Source organism: Thunnus albacares, chromosome 13 (assembly GCF_914725855.1).
Source record: "Thunnus albacares chromosome 13, fThuAlb1.1, whole genome shotgun sequence".
In the NCBI taxonomy this organism is placed as follows: domain Eukaryota; kingdom Metazoa; phylum Chordata; class Actinopteri; order Scombriformes; family Scombridae; genus Thunnus; species Thunnus albacares.
Window position 1 is genome coordinate 15580673 of NC_058118.1, and position 19123 is coordinate 15599795.

The following is a 19123-nucleotide window of genomic DNA, read 5'->3' on the forward strand; positions in this document are numbered from 1 at the left end:
CATCCAACAGCAGTTTAAAATGTCTGCCACCTGATTGGCCAAAGAGGCTTAGTAACGGATCTAGCAATAAGCCTTGTCACATGCTATTAGGCAACAAAACATTTTTTCCTTTTTGTCTTACAGAACACTACACATGATAAGCACATAGTCAAACACACAGATTCACACAGCCTTCACAATTACCAAACCAGATCAACGGCAGCAGAATATCTGCATAAAATCCATATTTCATGATGATTTTATCTGGCATAACAATGGATAACTGGACAGAAAATACTCAAGTTGAGAGTAGCTCAAACGTATGACAGAAAATAATGGACTGTAATCTTATCTGGAGTGTCATGAATGAGCATATCAGTCAACTACAAATGCAAAAAGATTCATGTTTAGGATGCCTAAACAAAAAAAACAAATATAACTATGTACAGCCAGCTCATTATAAGTTTATAAGTCATATGAGCCACTAAAATATATTAGATTTTGGTGATGATGATCACGTTTTGGAATTTCTGCTATTAAAAAGCCATTTACTGCCATTTTTAACCACGACCACAAGGGAGTTAGGGAGTTAAATTTAAATCCCAAGTATATTCCTAGCAACAAAAAAAAAAAGAAAAACACTTTAACATTTAAATTTAGTGACAGAAAGTATGTGCATGTTTGAGACTACCAGTGTTGAAGAATTGCTTAGTATCATGCCTTCCGGCTAAAATAATAATCCACTGCACTTTCTCATGAATAAATTTACATCCCTCTTGATACAACAAAATACCAATTCCAACCGTAGCCTTTTCAATAGAGTGTTTGCAGTTCATCTCGTGTCACGCAGTGTTGGTTAGGTCCTTCCCAGGAAAAGAAGACAATTGGATGGAATAAATAGGACGGAAAGGCTGGAATTATCAGTGATAGCTGATCAGACAATACAAACACTGAAAACCTGCACAAAAACAAACACCATCAGCTGAAAATGAACAGAAAACACAATTCACAGTTATGACAACAGTGTTAGCTTTGTCATTTCTGGAAAATACAATACGGTAAAATACTCCAGCATCACCACTTGTTACCAAGGATGTCACCAAATTAACAAACTTTGTTGATCTTTGTCAAACTGGTAGCTACACAAATCACTGCCTGAGCACAAATCCATCCTCTTCATAGACTCAACCTCACAGATTTAAAGAAAATCTAAAATATGTGTAAACTTGAAATGCCTGGGCTTTACCAGACCAGAAACTGTTATGAAGTATGTGTTAAGACCTCAAGACTTATGGTTTAATATAGAAGAACCAAAGGCAAGGGAAAAGAAAGAAGAATGAGCGGAGAGAAAAACTAAGAGGCAGGGAGAAAAATAGCATCAAAGAGAGGTGGTGATTGAGAGGGCACCATTGAAAGGACGGCATGAAACAAATGAGACAAGCTACTGAATTCTACAACACAGAGCGAGCAGACACAAAGCATAAGTTAGACTCTTGAGGTGTAGGGAGGAGGGGGATGGGGAGGGGTTGTCAAGGTGTTGTCTTATGGGGCTTTTTTCCCCCTCTTCCACCCAGAAAAAGCTGATTCTGTCAGGGACAAGAGGCAACTCAATTTCCTCTCTTTTCATTTTTTTTCTCTCATGACAGGCAGTAACGAGGGCATCCTTGTGTGTTATGTCACAGGAGCCTTAGAAGGAAGGACTCAAGGCTGGGATTCAGTACTTTAACAAGGCCTTCGCGCCTCGTCTCCTAACTCAACTCTGATGTGCTCATTTCAAAGAAGCTGACAGGAAGTGAAGTCCTACAGGGCATCCTGTATGTTGCTTACACCTCATCGGGCTTATCGCAGATAAAAATATAGACAAGACAGGATAACTGAGAATTACATGTCACTATGAACTATTCTTCTTGTGTGCCTACAAGGATAGAATATTGTACTATATTAAATGTCTGGTGTGTCAAGTGTGTGTTAATGGATCAACATTTGTTCGACTGGATGAAAATATAAATGTATTCCTCTTAAATGTTTCATATTCTATCATGAATATCTATTGCCTTTGCAATGAATGTGAATGAAATGTGTGTGTGTGTGTGTGTCTGAATGTGAGATGAGGCAGGTGTAGACTAGCTGATGTTAAGTTCAAAGGTCAGCAGATAAGCCTTGCAGACCTGTCTCAGGCCAGGCTGGTGGCAATTCAGGATCACTAATCTGTTTGTTTGGTTTGGTTTTGCGTGTGTGTGTGTATGTGTGTGCCGCAGCAGATAGGACGTGTGCATGCATGTGTGTAAGTACACGCACACACAAACACACACACACGCACGCACGTCCGTGTGCGCGTTCACCATCCACTGAAACAATGGAGAGTACTGTTCCATTGAGCCAGAGCTGATGGAGGATAAGTGAGGCTGCAAGCAGCTCCAATGACTCTCAGTAATCCATCATCATAAGACAGGGTTGGGAATGACACACACACACACACACACACACACACACACATGTGCACTGCACACACATAAAAAGTAAGGGTTGGAAGGGTTAGTGGAGCATGATGTACTGTATGTTGTTGAGAAAAAAGACCACACACAGTGCACAAACATACTGTACACACAAGATAATCATAAGTCAAGTTAGACAGCCAGAGAATGTAATCACACAGAAACCCATGATGCCTTGGCCATGCTTTGCACTCAATACTCTATTATTTTAAACACTGTTTTCTATGAAAAGTTTGGTCCAAAGAGTGCAAGCAAACCTTCAGCTGCTTCTCTGTCAAGGTGCTCTTGTGCTACTGGCTTGTCACTACATCAGACTTGTCCTCAACACTGGCCAGTGGTGAAGACATGCTCTTTGTAGTTCATGTCGTTTGAAGTGCAGCAGACGCAGCAGTAACAGTGTAGCAGTTGTCAGAGAGCTTGTGCTTTGGAAGTAAAACATCGAAAGGGAACCATCTGAAGCTTGCATTTGTGGTGATCAACTGAGATTCATGTCTTTTGCATATTTTGACCAATGCTGAGTTTTTACATAAACCACCTCCTCCTTTTTTTACACTGGGAAGTTTGCCTCATTTGCATGGCCTTAGGGGATCTAATACATTAATACTTTATCACACAGCTTCCATTACGGTGGAATAATTTACAAACAGTGCCATCATCCTGGAGGATATTTTCATGGATACTAATGGATAACTAATGGGTATGAATAAGCTAAGAAAGACTTTAACTTTAAGACGTAAACAGCTGCAACTGCAAGGAAGAACGAGTCTTTGAATGATGAAAATGAGTTACGTTTCAAGTGCTTCACATCTGCAATATCTAATATTCAGAAGGTAGATGTAATTCTAAAATTCATCTTACTGATTACTAGTGTCTAATTTTAAGCTAAGAGTGCTAATGAAGACATCACAGATAAATGACCCAATGCAGCTACCATTCAGTTGGTTTTCAGTGGCCAGTATGGTAAACCAACTCCTGGTCCAGTCTAACTGCATTGAAATAATATTAAACTTCTAACATGATACAATACTACAACAATAGTCCAACTATTATATACAGCAGTATTAAGTATTACTGTACTAACACTCACACAAACACGGTGTATGCGTAGAATGTTATCATACCGCTTCCTTAAAAAGAAAATCAGGTTCCCCGGATGAGGATGTCAAATGTCAAATTCAATCACAAAAAACAATTTCATATCAAAAGGTCATATCAACACAAAATCCATTCTCAAATATCACAGCCCATTGCCAGCACGCACTCACATTCTTGAGAGCCAACACTCTCGTCATCAAGAAGGCCAAACGTGGAAAAGAAAATAAACATTTGATTTCAAAAAGATTGCAAGATTAAGATTAAAAAAAACAAACCTGAAGTGCTTTTGCAAAATCTAAAATAACATCAGGAGGAGAAATAACTCAAGGGATGGGGGCGGAGGGTGAGTGAGTCAATTCTGAAAACCAAATACAGACACTTCATAAATCATAAAGCATCAATTATTAAGTTTGAAGGAAAAAAAAATCCCTCTGCAAATCCAGTCCTTCACTGAGGCAGCACGAAAATGTCTAAAGCCGTTGGTTTAAAAAAAAAAGAGAAGAAAGAACACTTTCATTATCTGACTGAGATTGTACTAAAATGTCTATACATGAACAAACAGAGACAGAGCAAGAGTCTTTGGGATCCATACATTAGCTCGATTATAAGAGTACGCCTCTCTGCATTCACATTCTGTATTCCAACCTAATGGTTTTCCTGGAACCACAGCCTGAGCATAGCGGTGGCAGGGCGGGGGCAGAGGAAGGGAGTGTAATGGAGGGGGCGAGTGGATGAGGCGGTAGAGAAGGCGGGAGGGTAATTCAATGAGTCACCACTGCCAGGTTTTGGCTGCGAAGCCTCTTCCTCCACCTCCATCTACCAGTGTTTGTGAGTGTGAAAGTGCTTGCAGGAAGGGGTGAGTTAAAACCTGACAAGACGCTGTATACTGCGACAGTGGATAGCCGAACACCTTCCTGTCATAATATAATGGATCAGATCTATACTGGAATTCACACCAATGGAGGCCTTAAGCTTTTTTTTTTTGAAGGACAAGCCACTTCAGTTCTACAAAATATGAGATCCTTTACTTTCCTATTTGACATACGACAAGACCCAGACTCTAAAAAATGGATTTTGTGGACTTGCATGGGAATGATAAATTGGAGTAGATTGCCATGGACTGATAACCTGTAACCTAATTTTGTGTTAGTTATTATCTTTTACTCCGTAAGACTTAAGGATCTCTGTGACCAGCAATAGTCTTTCTTATGTAACCCCCAGTTTGTCTGTTCTCTTGTTTATGGATTAATAAAAATAAATAAAGAAATAAACCTGACCAGTACAGATAACTTAATCATATGATTATCTGCTTTATGTCATTTTGCTCACAGCGTTTGTGAATAATGGTATAAACCTGCAGTTCCTTTATTTGTAAGTCTCACTACTAATCATTATTAGCCACACTAGCAGCATGACTAGAGATAGCAATGTCAGACTGTTGGTTTGTCAGGAACAGGATGAATTTCCACCAAGTGCCACCAGCAGGTCAAAGTTTTTACTTATACGATAAAATATCTCAACATCTACCAATGTATTGGCACAAAATCATTTATGATTCCCACACAATGAATTGCAACGACTCGATACCCTTATTTTGATATTTTGATATTGATCCCCTGTTTTTTCTCTAGTGCCACCATGAGGTTGACATTTGTAGTTTTGACTGAAATGTCTCAACAACTGTTGGACGGACTGCTATGGTGCTAATTAGTAATTGTTAGCATGCTAACACTAAACTAAGATGGTGAACATGATAAACATTACACCTGCTAAAAATCTGCATGTTAACATCGTCATTGACCTTTAGCTCAAAGCACCACTGCGCCCAAGTACAGCCTCACAGAGCTGCTAGCATCACCGTAGACTCTCAGTCTTGTTGAAATATAAAACTAGGAGCACCTCCCATGTATCTTCAAAGTCGGAACAAAACTGTAATTGTTAATGGCATTGGTTCCCAACCTGTAGTCCACGCTCCCCTCGGGGGGGGGGGCAAAGATCACAGGGAGTGCATGAGACTTTGTCTGCTCTGACAGGATACAGGTCTCAGCCAGAATGTGTAATTTGTGGCGAGAAGCTAGCTAATGACAGCATGACACCAAGCAAAATGAAACTATACCAGAAAACAAAACACTAGGAGGCTATTGGTGAAGGTCAGGAAATTTTTGAGAGGAAAAAGCAGTTGGCACTATCAAAAAGATCCACAGATATCAGAAAAGCATTTGAAAGAGCAGGCAGTGATTTACACAGAGCCACGGAGGCGTCATTTGAGTGTTCGCTAACAACTGCCAAGGCTAAAAAGCCGTACAACATTGGAGAGCAGCTAATCAAACCCGCCTGCCTGAAAAGTGTAAAGAGGCTGTGTGGCCCACAGGTGGAGGATAAAGTAAAAACTGTCCCATTCTCTGACAACACTGTCAAAGACAGAGTTGATAAATTGGCTGGAGATTGTCAAAACCAGCAGCAGGAGAAGCTTAGAAAACTTCCCTTTGCCATTCAGTTGGATGAAACAACATCAGTGTCAGACGAGTCCATGATCATCGTGTATGTGCTATATATTCATGGTGATGACTTGAAACAAGACATTTTTATGTCTACCAATCTAGCCATAACAACAACAGGCCAAGATATTTTTATGGCTGTGGACTCTTACCTCTCATCCAACAATCTACCCTACGAGAATCTTGTTGCATGCTGCGCTGACAGGGCTGCAGCGATGATGGGCAAAAACAAGGGATTTTACAGCCGATTGAAAAAGGCCCGGGGTGCACAATTTTCCACTGACATGCTACATCGCCAAGCATTGGCCAGGGAAAAACTTTCGGAAGACCTTAGTAACACCCTAGCAACATTGTAAACTTCATCAAGGCTCACCCTACTAACAAGAAACTGTTTGTCCATCTATGTGAGGATGAAGCACATCAAACACTGCTGTTACAAACAGAGGTACGCTGGTTGATGCTTGGACAAGTGCTTGTGTATTTTATGGAACTGCAGGAAAAAATGAAGGAACTCTTGCAAGATCACATCTGACCACTGTGCGAACAGCTGACTGATGCATTTCGGTTCCAAAAGACATAACTAGCAGACACATTCACTCTCTACAATGAGACAAACAAGCAGATGCAGAGCCCTGAATCAAACGTCATGCAGTGCAAAGACGCTCTTGCATTTTGGGACGCAAACTGGAGTACAGAGTAGGGAAAATGTCAAAAGGGGAATTTCCACAGCTGATGAAACAGACTGGTGGCACTGTGCATGCGTCTTTACACACTGAGTTTACCCGCCACATGAACTTGCTGGGGAGGAAATTAAGTCCCGTTTTGCCCATGTTAATAAGTACTTATCAAAGGAATCATGGGTGATGGTCCCCTACATTTCCAGCTTTGAGGACGTGGAATACCTCGGCTGTGAAGATGAGTTTGCTGACCTTCGAGCTGATTTGGTGTCAAAGAAATATTTCCATGAGAACAGATACAAAATGTTTTTGATAGTCAAAGGACACGCTGTTGTACTCAGACTGGCAGAACATGCAGTTACAACGTACCTGTCTGAGACAGCCTTCAGCGCCCTTATAACAATAAAAACAAAGGCCCGTGACAGGCTCAGTGTTCACCGGGACTTTAGGCTGGCCATCACTAGCATCACACCTGATATTCTATTCCTGGTCAGAGGTATACACGCCCAAGGTGGCCATTAGTTTATGAAAGAACAGGATGACACAGAGTAAAAAAACAAGGAAGAAGTTATTGATTCTTATTGTTACTGTTAGAGCCAAATTAGCACATACTCTATGTTGCTGTGTCGAAACCAGTGTTCACATAATGTGCATGTGGATATGCAAGAAACTGCCCCTGTTTCAGTTAACTGGTCTGAGGGAGATCTAGGACAGAGCTATATGTATAGGTGCTGATTAATCACTTATTACGCTGATAATGAATCATTCTTATTCTTTTGGTAAGGATGTGTGTGTATAGGCCTACTCTGTTGGGTTGTTAAAAGAAAAAAATGTTTAGCTTATACTAGAAAAGAGACATTATTCAAAGGTAAAGGTTCTAAGATTGGAAACCACTATGATTGATGTTAATTTTTGCCAATAAAGATTTGGAATGAATCACTTTATTCTTTTGGTGTGTGTATGTGGGCTCGGGGGGCTGAGCTTTTCTTAGATACAAGTAAGGAGGCTCCAAGGAAAAAGGTTGGGAACCACTGGTTTATGGAATACCCTGCTTGTTTTCCTACCATTTTTCCAAATAAAAACAAATTTTCACCTCATAAGTGTGAAATGTTTACGTATTCATTTTATTTATTTGGTTTAAAACTGAATAAAACTGGCCTTCTTGATCAAACTATTTCAAAGCTGCTATTTGAAAAGCTATTTTTGATATTTAAACAGTACAAATACTTTTTTCCTTTACATGATGCAATTATGTGCTTTATTGGTTTCAGCATCGTGCCACTGGCATAGCTCTGCGTGCTGTCACTGTCGCTTTTAGTGAATCTGGAACGTTTCACTGACATTTTTCTTTAATTCCTGAGATTTAAATGTGTAGTGACTTGTGAACACGTTAACACGTTTGTCAATCAGCAGTCGCTTTGGATTATTATAACATGTGGTTACTCTGAGGTAGACTATGTAAGATTTATCATGAAGCCAAACAATTACATAAAATGCTTTAATTTGAGTTGTCAACACTACTGAATGAAGCTAGCCCTCATACAGAATGTTATTGTCAAATAAGACCTCAGTACTCCACAGTAGATTAGGACACTTCTTATTTCCCTCGCTGACATGAACAAGAGCACACGGACCCAACTTTATTGTGTGTGCGCTAAAAACCGACGCTGCTGCAGTGCGAGCCAGGCAGCCATAACATCCAAAGAAAAGGAACACAATAAAAAGGAGCATATTGTGTCACTGTCTCGTCTGTTCGGCTGCTTCATCTCATGAAAAATAACTGAATCCTCTGAAAGCTTAAAAATCCTTGTTTAACCCTCCTCTTCCTCTACAGCTCTCCACCATTACCGAAGTGGATTTATTAGATGAGATCCTTTAGGGACTGTAGCTCTCATCTGCATTCACCAGTTGAAGTCTATTTCATGACAAGAACATGCAGTCCTGATACACTGTTCACTCGGTGCGGAATACAGATGCAGAAAGTGAGTGTGAATCTACTAACCAGTCTAATGTGGTGTTAAATGACTTGTTGCAACTGCTGACACTGACACAGTCTGTTATTCATGCTGCAGGGGATGGATGAGTCAAACGGGGAGATTTTAGATGTCTAACTATAAAATAACATTAAGGGTTGTTGTTGAATACTGAAGTTACACACGCGCGAACACACACACACACACACAACAAAGTTTTCTATAATCAACCCTCGGCCACTGCAGTATGCAGCATGATGAATAGCTACACAGTTAGCTATACTTCACAGTAAAGCAGATGTGTGTGTGTGTGTGTGTGTTTGTGTGAGTGTGTGTGTGTGTGTGTGTGTGAGGAGCCAAGGGAGAGAGGCGAAGTAGGCCAGCATGAATATAAAATCACCCCTGCCAGGCAATGATGTGGGCTACAAGAAGGAAGGGAGCAGTGTGTGTGTGTGTGCGTGTGTGTGTGTTACCAAAATGTACAGATGAAGGTGTAGGAGACTAAAGCAAGGGTTTGTAGGAACATTCATTTATCAACTCTCGGGGATGTTGGGGGCAAACATACGACCAACCACACACACACACACACACACACACACACACAAACGCCAGCGCAGTGCACAAACACCAGGTGATTCAAACAAAGCAGCTTGTTATAAGATGAAGATTGGTGCATTGAAGGGGTGCCAGACTGAAACACACAAACAGATACACACACGGTAACAATGCGATGTGTCAACAATGTTTTTGATCCAAATGTGCTGTATGAAGATTCCATAGAAATGACAACCACCCCTCCCACCCCACAACAAACACACACACACACACAAACACACATGCTGCGCACATTTTAGAGAGAAAAAAAAAACACAAAAGAGACACAATAGCATGTACCAGCCAGACTCAATAGTGTGGAAACAAGGAGCGCAGGGGAAGACAAGAGGAAAAATTATGAATACAAGCTTCTGTAGCCTTTATATGAACATTATTGCTGAAATACATAATTTATTTGTCCTTGTAAAATAACAGAAAATGAATTAAATAACACTTACAATAATCAATTTGTAGTTTTAGTTATTCATTGAGTAGAAATAATGATTACAGTTTTGAAAAACACAAAGAGACACTTACAGAGGTTCATTTCATGTTAAAATTAATGTTTTGTGTTTCTCACCGATAGGAAAACATTTACAGACGTCAATATGGGCTCTAGTCACATGTGATGCTGAGGTGTAAATTTTAAATTATTTTGCTAATTGGAATCAATTTGGAAGATTTGTAGACGCTCACTATGTAGATTATTAATTTTTTTCTAAGCTAAGAGATCACGTCAATGTTCTACTGACTTCAGTACGTACAACAGTAAGTGAACGCATCACATTCACACTGTTCAGCATTGATTCTGACTGTCTTCAGTTCAGTAGTACGTTCAGTATGTTGCTACTTCAAGCTGTTATGTTCAGTTCAGTACATAACAAGGCATTTACAGTACTCTTTATAATGTAGATATATACAGTACCAGCTGAAGGTTTGGACACACTTCCCCATTCAAGGGAATGGGAATGGGAAGGACTGGAATATGGAATATCTCAGCAGCCTTCAATAAGCTTTTAAAGAGGATGTAACATACAGTACTGTGTATCATGGCTGAGCTGACAACCGTGCTCTAAGTCAACAGTGAGGGGAGCTCGGCTGCTAAAAGCTATTGATTTGGTCCTTGACGATGATGATTCACTATTGTCGGTTTAGTTTAAAGATTCAGTGTGAAGCTTTTTTTGATGGGCTTTTTCATTTCTTTATACATTCCATAGAAAAAATAATTATCAGGGTTCATTATTTTAGATTTTTATTTCAAAGATAAATCTAAGAATGTGTCAGTTTACACTTAATCTAGACTTCTCATATAAACATTTCCAGGTATTTTTCTGTGAAAATCAATAATCCAATCAGTATACAGTAATTCTTAAGAATTCAATCAAAAAATAACTGAGATTTATAATGACATCCGTTAGATTGAAATTGAAAACACAAGCGTGAACGTTTGGTTTGAAATTTAAAGTTCAGTAGTCGGTAATGAGCGTGTGCCTTGTATGTGAAGTTCATGTTTAATTCATAATATCTATTCATCTAGCAGATCAATTGGAATTCATTCGAAAATAGATTTGACTGGTGCGTCAATACAAGCTGGATTGTTACAGACTAATTAACAGACCCTGCATGTCAAAAATACAGTACAGTATATGTGACATATGACAACTAAGAGCTTCAAAAAGCCACTGCAACTCAGTTCTACGGTTTAGGTCTGTGCATGTCTTCAGAAATGAGAAATAAGGAGGAATACTGGAAATAAAATATTTGATGATATCAAAGAATTACATAGAAAAAGTTCCGTCCTCATCTCCACTTCCTCTACTCTGCTACTCCTTGCCTCAATGGGCCAACGTTTCTTTTGTCATCTCCCTCCCTCCTTCTCTTCAACTCCACATCCATACATAGATACTTACAAAAGCATAGCTAGGTGAGAAGAAATCACATACACGTGGTTAACAGCAAATAGTTTCCCCTCCGGGCTCGAAATGTGGCAAAGATGAGTGGAAGGAGAATGTGAGTGGAGAAAAGAACAGGAGAGGAATGGCAGTGCAGACAGCTCCATTACCTCCTCACAATAGGGATCATCCACATTCATCCACCAGCCTCTTCACACAACCAGGAGGAGTCAGGGAGCTAGGGACGAGATTACGCGGAGGGGTTAGGGAGATGGATGTGCTTAGAGGAGATAAAGAATGGCAAGATGGAAGGAGCGACGGAGAAGTAACAAAAGGTGTCGTTAAGCAAAGATGGGACTTTTTTTTTTCTGTCTTCTCCCCAATCCCAGAAGCTTCCCTAACCCAAAAATCTGACATGGCTTATCCTCGGAAAAAAAAAATCCCAGCATCTGGAAATAGCAGCTAACTGTGGATGAGGCGGAATTCAGAAAAGTGGAGCAGAATTGAGGCGCTCTATACGGAGAGGTGAACGGTTTAGCCCGGATGCTTAACACCTCTAACACTCACACACATACAAATCAGAGCGGTAAGCGTTTAACACAAATCGTGTTTTGATTCGAGCCACAAAGACTGAAACAGAAATTATAATGAAACCAGGAATTACACCTTAAAAAGATTAATTTGGCACTGAAGCAGATCATTATAGAGGTTTGCTAGTAAGAGGATTTGGGAGTGCCGGGGTGCGTCATTTAGGGGACAACTTGACATTTAGATTTTAATTGGTTATTTTTCTTTCCCCAGATATTTGCCACATGGTGGAAAAAGGTTTTTAGATTTGTCCGGCATGCCCCAGAGCGTGGAAGCCGCAGCACTCACTTTCAACCAAGAGCGCTAACCATAACAAGCCGGTAGAGGCTAATCCCACAGTGTGACAAGTGACTGATGAAGAAAAATGGCCAATTAAAACTCAAAATGTCAAAGAATCACGACCAGGCTTTTGTGTTTTATTAAAAAAAAAGTGTGCAAACTCTCCCGTGTACTCAGACTGTTTCCTCACTCCTCACTGTCGGCAGGAGCGGAGAAGGGGGGGGGGGGGGGGGGGGGGGCGGTGATACACACAGTGTGATGAGGCTCAACAGGGGGGCCAGAACTCATCAGACCCCCACAGAACACCATACAGCTGGACCTATGTTACACTCAAGAAGAAAAGAGTACCTGAAGGACAATCACACACTTTTCAATTTTCCCTCTGAAACTCTCTGAATCCTTCTCATCATTTCACTCCCTTTAGTTTACAATCTCTCATCTCTCTACCGCTCTTTCTACAGTAAAGATGAGCATCCTCCTCGCATCATCTTTTTCTTTCTCTCTGGCTCGAGCTGGGGTCAGGACTACCCAACTATGTGATAGATAGCAAAGTCATTCATGACCTTGCAGTGGAAGCCACACCCTCTATCCTGTGTGTGTGTGTGCAAGAGAGGGAGAAACAGGCATGGAGTATGTGTGTGTTCATGCAGTTGAAGTGGCAGTTCGCCCCATGTAATAACATTTCGAGCTGGGTTTTTTTTTGTTCCTTGGGTCAGTACCAGGACTGTTGTCACAGTTAGCTAACATTGCTCACTGGCTGTAGCCCCCAGGCACCAACTGACTAAGCTTCTCTGCAGCATTACAGCAGCTAATCTTTCCCCAAAATAACCCCCAACATCATCTCGCAGAGGCCTAGAAAACACTTGGTGAAGATGAACAAAATTTGCATCCTATTTCAGGGACACTTTTGTGTTGAAATTTTCTTCAGACACTTTCTTCTCATTGCTGCAGCAAAAGCCTGAGGCTAATGTTAGCCCCTCCTCCATGAAGACAGGATACACCAGCAGTTCAGTCCGACTGAAACACAAGCGATCTCATCTTGGTAGGCCCTATATACTATAAAGCCGTCACCACAATTCATTTGACATTGTATAAAACAGAGATGTAACATGATTTTTTGTGATTTCCTGTCATTTGTATACTGTTACAATGTCGGGGTCAGGGGCCAGGGCTTGAGCCTGCTCTGAAGGCCCCGTTTGCAATGTTACATTTACTTACTCCTCGTGATGATGTCAGATTGTTTGCACATGCCCACAAACGGCCGTCCATTCTGTAGTTTTTCTTGCTAAGGTTGTTCCATGTGTTGTTCGTGTTGGCCACTCGCATATCTTGGATCACATTCAGGCTCAAATATGTACAGATGTATTCGAAAAGTTTATATTTTGAGTAAAGAACAGGAAAAAGAAGCGAAATCCGACTACTACTGCTTGTTTATGTAGCTTCCACAGCCGGCAGAAGTCTATCGAGGAGCAGCTTCCAGAAGCTAACTAATCAGAACAGAGTGAGCTCATCAGAGGGGGCCTTAAAGAGACGGGAGCTAAAACAACCTGTTTCAGACAGAGGCTGAACTGAGAGGCTGCATAAAGGGCCAGCAGAAAATAAATAGGGAGTTTTTTTAACTATAAATTATGCAAAGATATTCCAGTAGAGCCCCAGAATAAAAATATAGACCTGGAAATATGCATGTTATGTCCTCTTTAACAATGCTGCATCTAGCACCTTTAAGTGTTTACTAGAGCTACAGTACAAATATTGTAGCGCATTAAAAGTATTCTATATACACAAATCTTTATACACTATAATTTTTGTCCAATACCTGGAAAATCTGAAAAGAATATGTTATAAAACTGCTCATTTCAAATGACAGGTCCTGCATTTATGCACGAGTATATCTGATATAAGTATATCTAATGGTTTTCAACACACACCAGCATGGCCACATATTATTCCTTAGAATATTTAAGTCTATTAGTGGGATGTTATGAGAGTCATCTGCATGGCTGTGCGAGCACATGATGACGCATTGTTATTCCCTTGCATGGCCATGCAAGGGGATTAGAGTGCTGCAGGGAAATAGTTAGCCTATGCACCGAGCCTGCAGCCACAGGGCAAACTTAGAAAACAGCAAAATTAAATTCAAACCAGCCCAGGGCAAAAATAACATGTCACAAAATACATTTTGAATTTGGGTGACCATTTCCTTTAGAAATCTTAGAGGTATTCATCAGCACCCTGGTGTCACTGCAATGTTGAACACATGACAAAACACAGACACACTCTCTTTCCAAATACTGTCCCTGTTCTTCCTTCCCTCCTATTACTATTTTCAGTGGTATCCTCCAGAAAAGAGAAACATCGATAGGTTACGAATGACTGCATGTGTATGTGTGTTTTTGTGTCCAATTGCCAATATATGACAATCCAAGTGAGTGTGTGTGTGTGTCAGACTGAATGTGTTGTGCTGACTCTGACTCTGCTGGCTGTGGGATCGGTATCAGGTGACCTTGGTGATTGTGGAGTGTGTGGACAGGAATAATGAGATGTTTGCTAACAGAGACTCAGTGGGACCCCTAAGGGGGCTCAGGTGGGGATCAACACTGCCAGAAGATATTGCATCTAACCAAGAAGGAAGGTAAAGAGAGAATGAAAAGCAAAGAACGGGCATGGAGACCAAGAGTGTGCCAGAGTGTGTCACCAATCATCTTCTATCCCAGACAAACACGCGGTTTTGATCCCCCCCAAAAAAAGCATTACAACTAGATAAAGCTGTCTATAAATAAGCACAGCTGGTGCTGTACTTAGGCAGAGGGTCTGACAGTAGTGCCTGCAGATGCATTTGAAATATATATTCAAGTCTTCAAATAAAGAATAGAAATGGCAGAACAGTTCATTTAGATAGATCAGATGTCAAACATTCCTCCTCAACTTGCTCCCTTCCTCCAACATCACCAGATGTCAAAGCAAATAGCCCGAAGTAGAAGTGGCTGACCATTAACTAGAAACCCATAGAACCACCAGGGCAGTAAGGGAAAAGAAAGTACTGTCTTCTGAAAGGATGACACAATCAGTAGATGGAACAATCACAACACCATCAAATACAATGTCCTCAGTGTCATTTATAACAATATAGACATTTTATAACCTTTTTGGCTTGTGAGCACAAAGCAAAGTCTACAGAGTCTACACTGTCGATTTGAGCTTTAGGCAATTGGAACAGGCATTTTTCTCCATTTTCTGACATTTGACAAAACGACTCATCAAGAAAATGATTCGGCAGATTGAGCGATAATGAAAATAATTGTTAATTGCAGCCGTAATTGTGTTAGACAGTGCTCTGCAACATCATCTTCAAAACCCCCAAATGAGGGAATATCTTTTGTAAGATTGTGTACTCTGTCTCCAGCAGAGTTCAGAGACTTGGAGTATGGCACGGAGTACAAACACCCAGACATCAGGTATTGCTTTTTCCTTTAATATGTCACCTATGTGTATCCAAAATTAGCTTATCCACTGATGACATCACTCATTTCTAGCTGTATCAGTGTGCACCCTCTTCAGTTATTCAGCACTGGTGTTGTTGCCAATTTAGTACAGAATTCCTCACCATAATAGCACAGAATAAGGAGACAGACAAAGAAAGCGTGTTATCAGAGAAACGATGTGGCAGAGTACTGTGACAGAAGTCCGGAAGTGGAAAGCAACACCAGGTGGTCGAGCGTCTGGAAGCAGGCAGTCAAAGAGCAGTGTTGCCTTGACAACTGTGATGCCTTGTTAATGATAATAGCTGGAGCAACTCGCCACCAGCACCCCCACAAACAAAATGTATGTGTTTCTGTATGTTCTGTATCTGCATGTTCGCTTTTTTTGTTTAAGCGGTGTTATCACATGATCAGAGGCAATAACATACCCTATATTAGTGGCTGCGGTTCAGAAAAACACTGTATCAGGCGTCAGTGCAGCCAACATTCTGGCCCGAGTTGATTTTTATTGTCTTTTCTGTCCTTTTCTTCTCTTCCTTTCTAGAGACTCAACAGTTCATCACTAGCCAACGGCCAGAATCACGCCGTATAGAACAGGGAGCATATTTGATCCAGCGGACAAGCCGTCTGTTCACCCAAGCCGCAGTGGGGTCTGATCAATACAGCCGTGGTGGACAGAGAATGTGGCTGCTGTGGTCTCCCACATTGACTGGAATAATGGATCAGCTTTTGGGTCACAGTGGACTCATTGTACCAGTAGCACTGAGGTTTCCTGCCTCCACACCTCTTTGTTTCAACTCTTTTAATTAAGGAGCTGGGCAACAGAATTCCCTAACAGGCTTAGCTATTGGCAGCTTCGCAACCAGAACTGATTGTTCAATTCAGGATTTAGAAAGTAAAGCTTTGTTTGGCCAACGCATACTGCTTTAATTTGTTAGGTTGACTGTCCTTTGTGTGTTAAAGCAACAGACCACGAAAAAACATGTAGACCTAAAAGCAGGTATTTATGTTAAATAGGGTACATTTCAGTTGAATGCTCTGATGAGCTTTCACTGATCTGATGTGGACCAATCCAGAACCCCTTTCCTCTTCCGCTGCATCAGCTGGTGATTTCTGAGCACATAGCCACTGCAGCATCCTACCACCTCATCCTCCTCCTCCTCCTCCTCCTCCACTCTCTCTCTTCTCCTCCCCCACCCTCCCTCTCAACCCCCTATCCTCCTCCTCCTCCTCTCCACCTGCTTTTAAATGCATGGCGCTGCCCAGCCAGGCCAGTCTATGCAGGCAGCATCACTCCTCTCAGCCCCTCCAGAGTGAAGGGGGGGAGGCCGTGGAACAGGATGGATGGTTATCAGCCTGTGCAGCGAGGAAGGGGAAGGGAGGGGAGGGGGGGTTGTGAGGAAAGGAGGCAAGGTCAGGATGAGCCAGCAAAGCCCCCTCTGCTCTACCGTGTAGTACCAATAATCGATTGGGAGATGAGAGTCGACCTGAATCCGGACGGCTCACCAGTCTGACTGAGAGGAAAATGGTTTAGCCCAGCTGTTGGCTGTCCTGCTCCAAGCATCCAGTGAGTAAATAGGCCACTGGCTACATGAAACCCTGAAATAGTCAACCTCCACTGCACTGGAGTCAGCTTATAAATTACGTCTACATTATTCTACTTCTTCCTCACAAGAAAATTAATAATGATCAGAGCAACCCCTTTTCATGGCACATATGTAATATCATGCAGTAGACGCCATCGCCTGATGCATGGAGGAGTGAAAACAGCCTGGCAGCATCCAACACGCTCGTCCTATATCCTCCTAATGCATTAGTCTTCCAGACCCACGTCTGCTGTACATTTTGCTCATCTGTTTCGTAACGGGAAACACCAGTCATGTCAAAAAAAAACACAAAAAAAAAAACACCCAGCTGGATTAAATCCACTGATGTGTTGTGTAGGGTAGGCCCAGCATCGCACACATAAACCTCGGATGGAGGGGTAAAGATGGAAGGGGGGTAAGTAAAGTATATCTGATCTTCAAATAAAACCATCGCTGGTTGAACTACAGCAACATAAACCGCTTCACAGCTACCTATACATCACTCCTCTGCGCACAGGATGCAGGGCCCTGCCTTCAACAATAGGCCTATGCATAATTTTGAGCCATACACACACATATGTCGATGGATAGCATAATGCTAGTCGGCCTTTGTCCGTGCTGGATTAATTTTTGTTTCCGTGCTCGACAGACTTGCATACCTGCATGATTTCGCTCATTAGGAAAACAAATCAATTCCGTTTGGGTCTCGGTGCTGTGCGCAACATTGTAACCACTCGCCGTTTGTTACAACCTGACTATGCATCAATTCAGGGTACATAACGGGGTCAGGAGAATAGCCTGCATAGAGTACAGTTTGACTGGAAATGTCTTTTCGTTGTTGCACCGCAAACGGGTCATTTAGTCAACAATGGCTGGTGATTAGACTACCCCTCCATGCCTTGGTGGGGTCACATGCTTCATTCAGCTCCTCTAAGCTTTACAATAATACAGCTTTGATTTGTCCCCATCATACAACCTCCTAAGTGCTCCTTTTTATCTGCAGAAAAGCAAAAAAGCCTACATCCATCCTCCGAACAAACAAATGACATCATCCTCTGAAAGCCACACAACCAGGGGAGTGAGGCATCGTAAATAAAACATAGCGGGTTAGGGCGCAGTGATTCTACTGTCTTCTATGGCTGCCTTTCTGTGTTTTCTAACACTGCTCGGTCCTGCTTCCACTCACCAGGTTCAGCACCGTCTCCACGATGTCCCTGTTGCTAACCTCCCCGACTTGGATCAGGCCCACCAACACGGCGAATTTCATCTGGATATTCCTGATCGGGACAGCGGGGTTGATCACCCCGGCCGGGAGGACCATAGAGCCGGCTGCAGACACCATCCTTTCCCCGGTGGCGCCGGAGCCAGCGCCCGCGGCGACCTGCTGCGGCGGCGTCGGCTGCTGCTGTTGCTGCTGCTGCTGCTGCACAGAGGAGCCCGGCGGAGGATGAGAGTCTCGGTCTGTGTCCGTGAGCGAAGAAGCAGAGCCCGGTGGTGCTGAAACCGGCTTCTCGCTCGACATTTCCCCTTGGAAACAGGGAGGAGAGGAGCGGTCGCCGCTGTCTCTCACACCTGCTCTACAAGCTCGGGCGTCTGCTGCCGCTGCCGCACAAAAACCATCCACTGCGCAGGAAAAACAAGGGAGAGCGGTGTTTTAAAAAAAAAAAATCTTCTGAAATCACCCTATCCTCCTGGAAATGTGTAGGGATTCATAGGGCTGGAAAAAAGGATGGAGGCTTGACAGAATGGTAACCTACGCTTCTCTCCCCTCTCTCTCTCTCTGTCTCTCTCTCTCTCTCTCTCTGTCTCTTGCTCATTGGCAGGTTGCAGTCAGTGCGGTCGTCGAGGAGAGAACGCCATGTTGACGCCCCCTGTCTGCGGTAGCGCGCTCTAGCCACGCATGCGCACTTGGAAGACTTTCTGGAAGGGTGCTGAAGCAGAATAACATGGAGCCATCCATGCATGGGTTCATACAGAGCAAATTTAAT

General features: G+C 42.2%; 1 protein-coding gene across 15 annotated transcripts in view; it reads right to left on the reverse strand.

Moving 5' to 3' along the window:
* Positions 1-19021, reverse strand: part of nbeaa (neurobeachin a) — a 99572-nt gene extending 80551 nt beyond the window's left edge. For all 15 annotated transcript variants that reach the window (XM_044370439.1, XM_044370438.1, XM_044370440.1 and 12 more), the window contains exon 1: positions 18322-19021. In XM_044370439.1, the coding sequence (XP_044226374.1) occupies positions 18322-18657 (336 nt within the window). In that variant the 5' untranslated portion in view covers positions 18658-19021. The remainder of the gene's footprint in view (positions 1-18321) is intronic.
* Between the last annotated feature and the right edge of the window lie 102 nt (positions 19022-19123).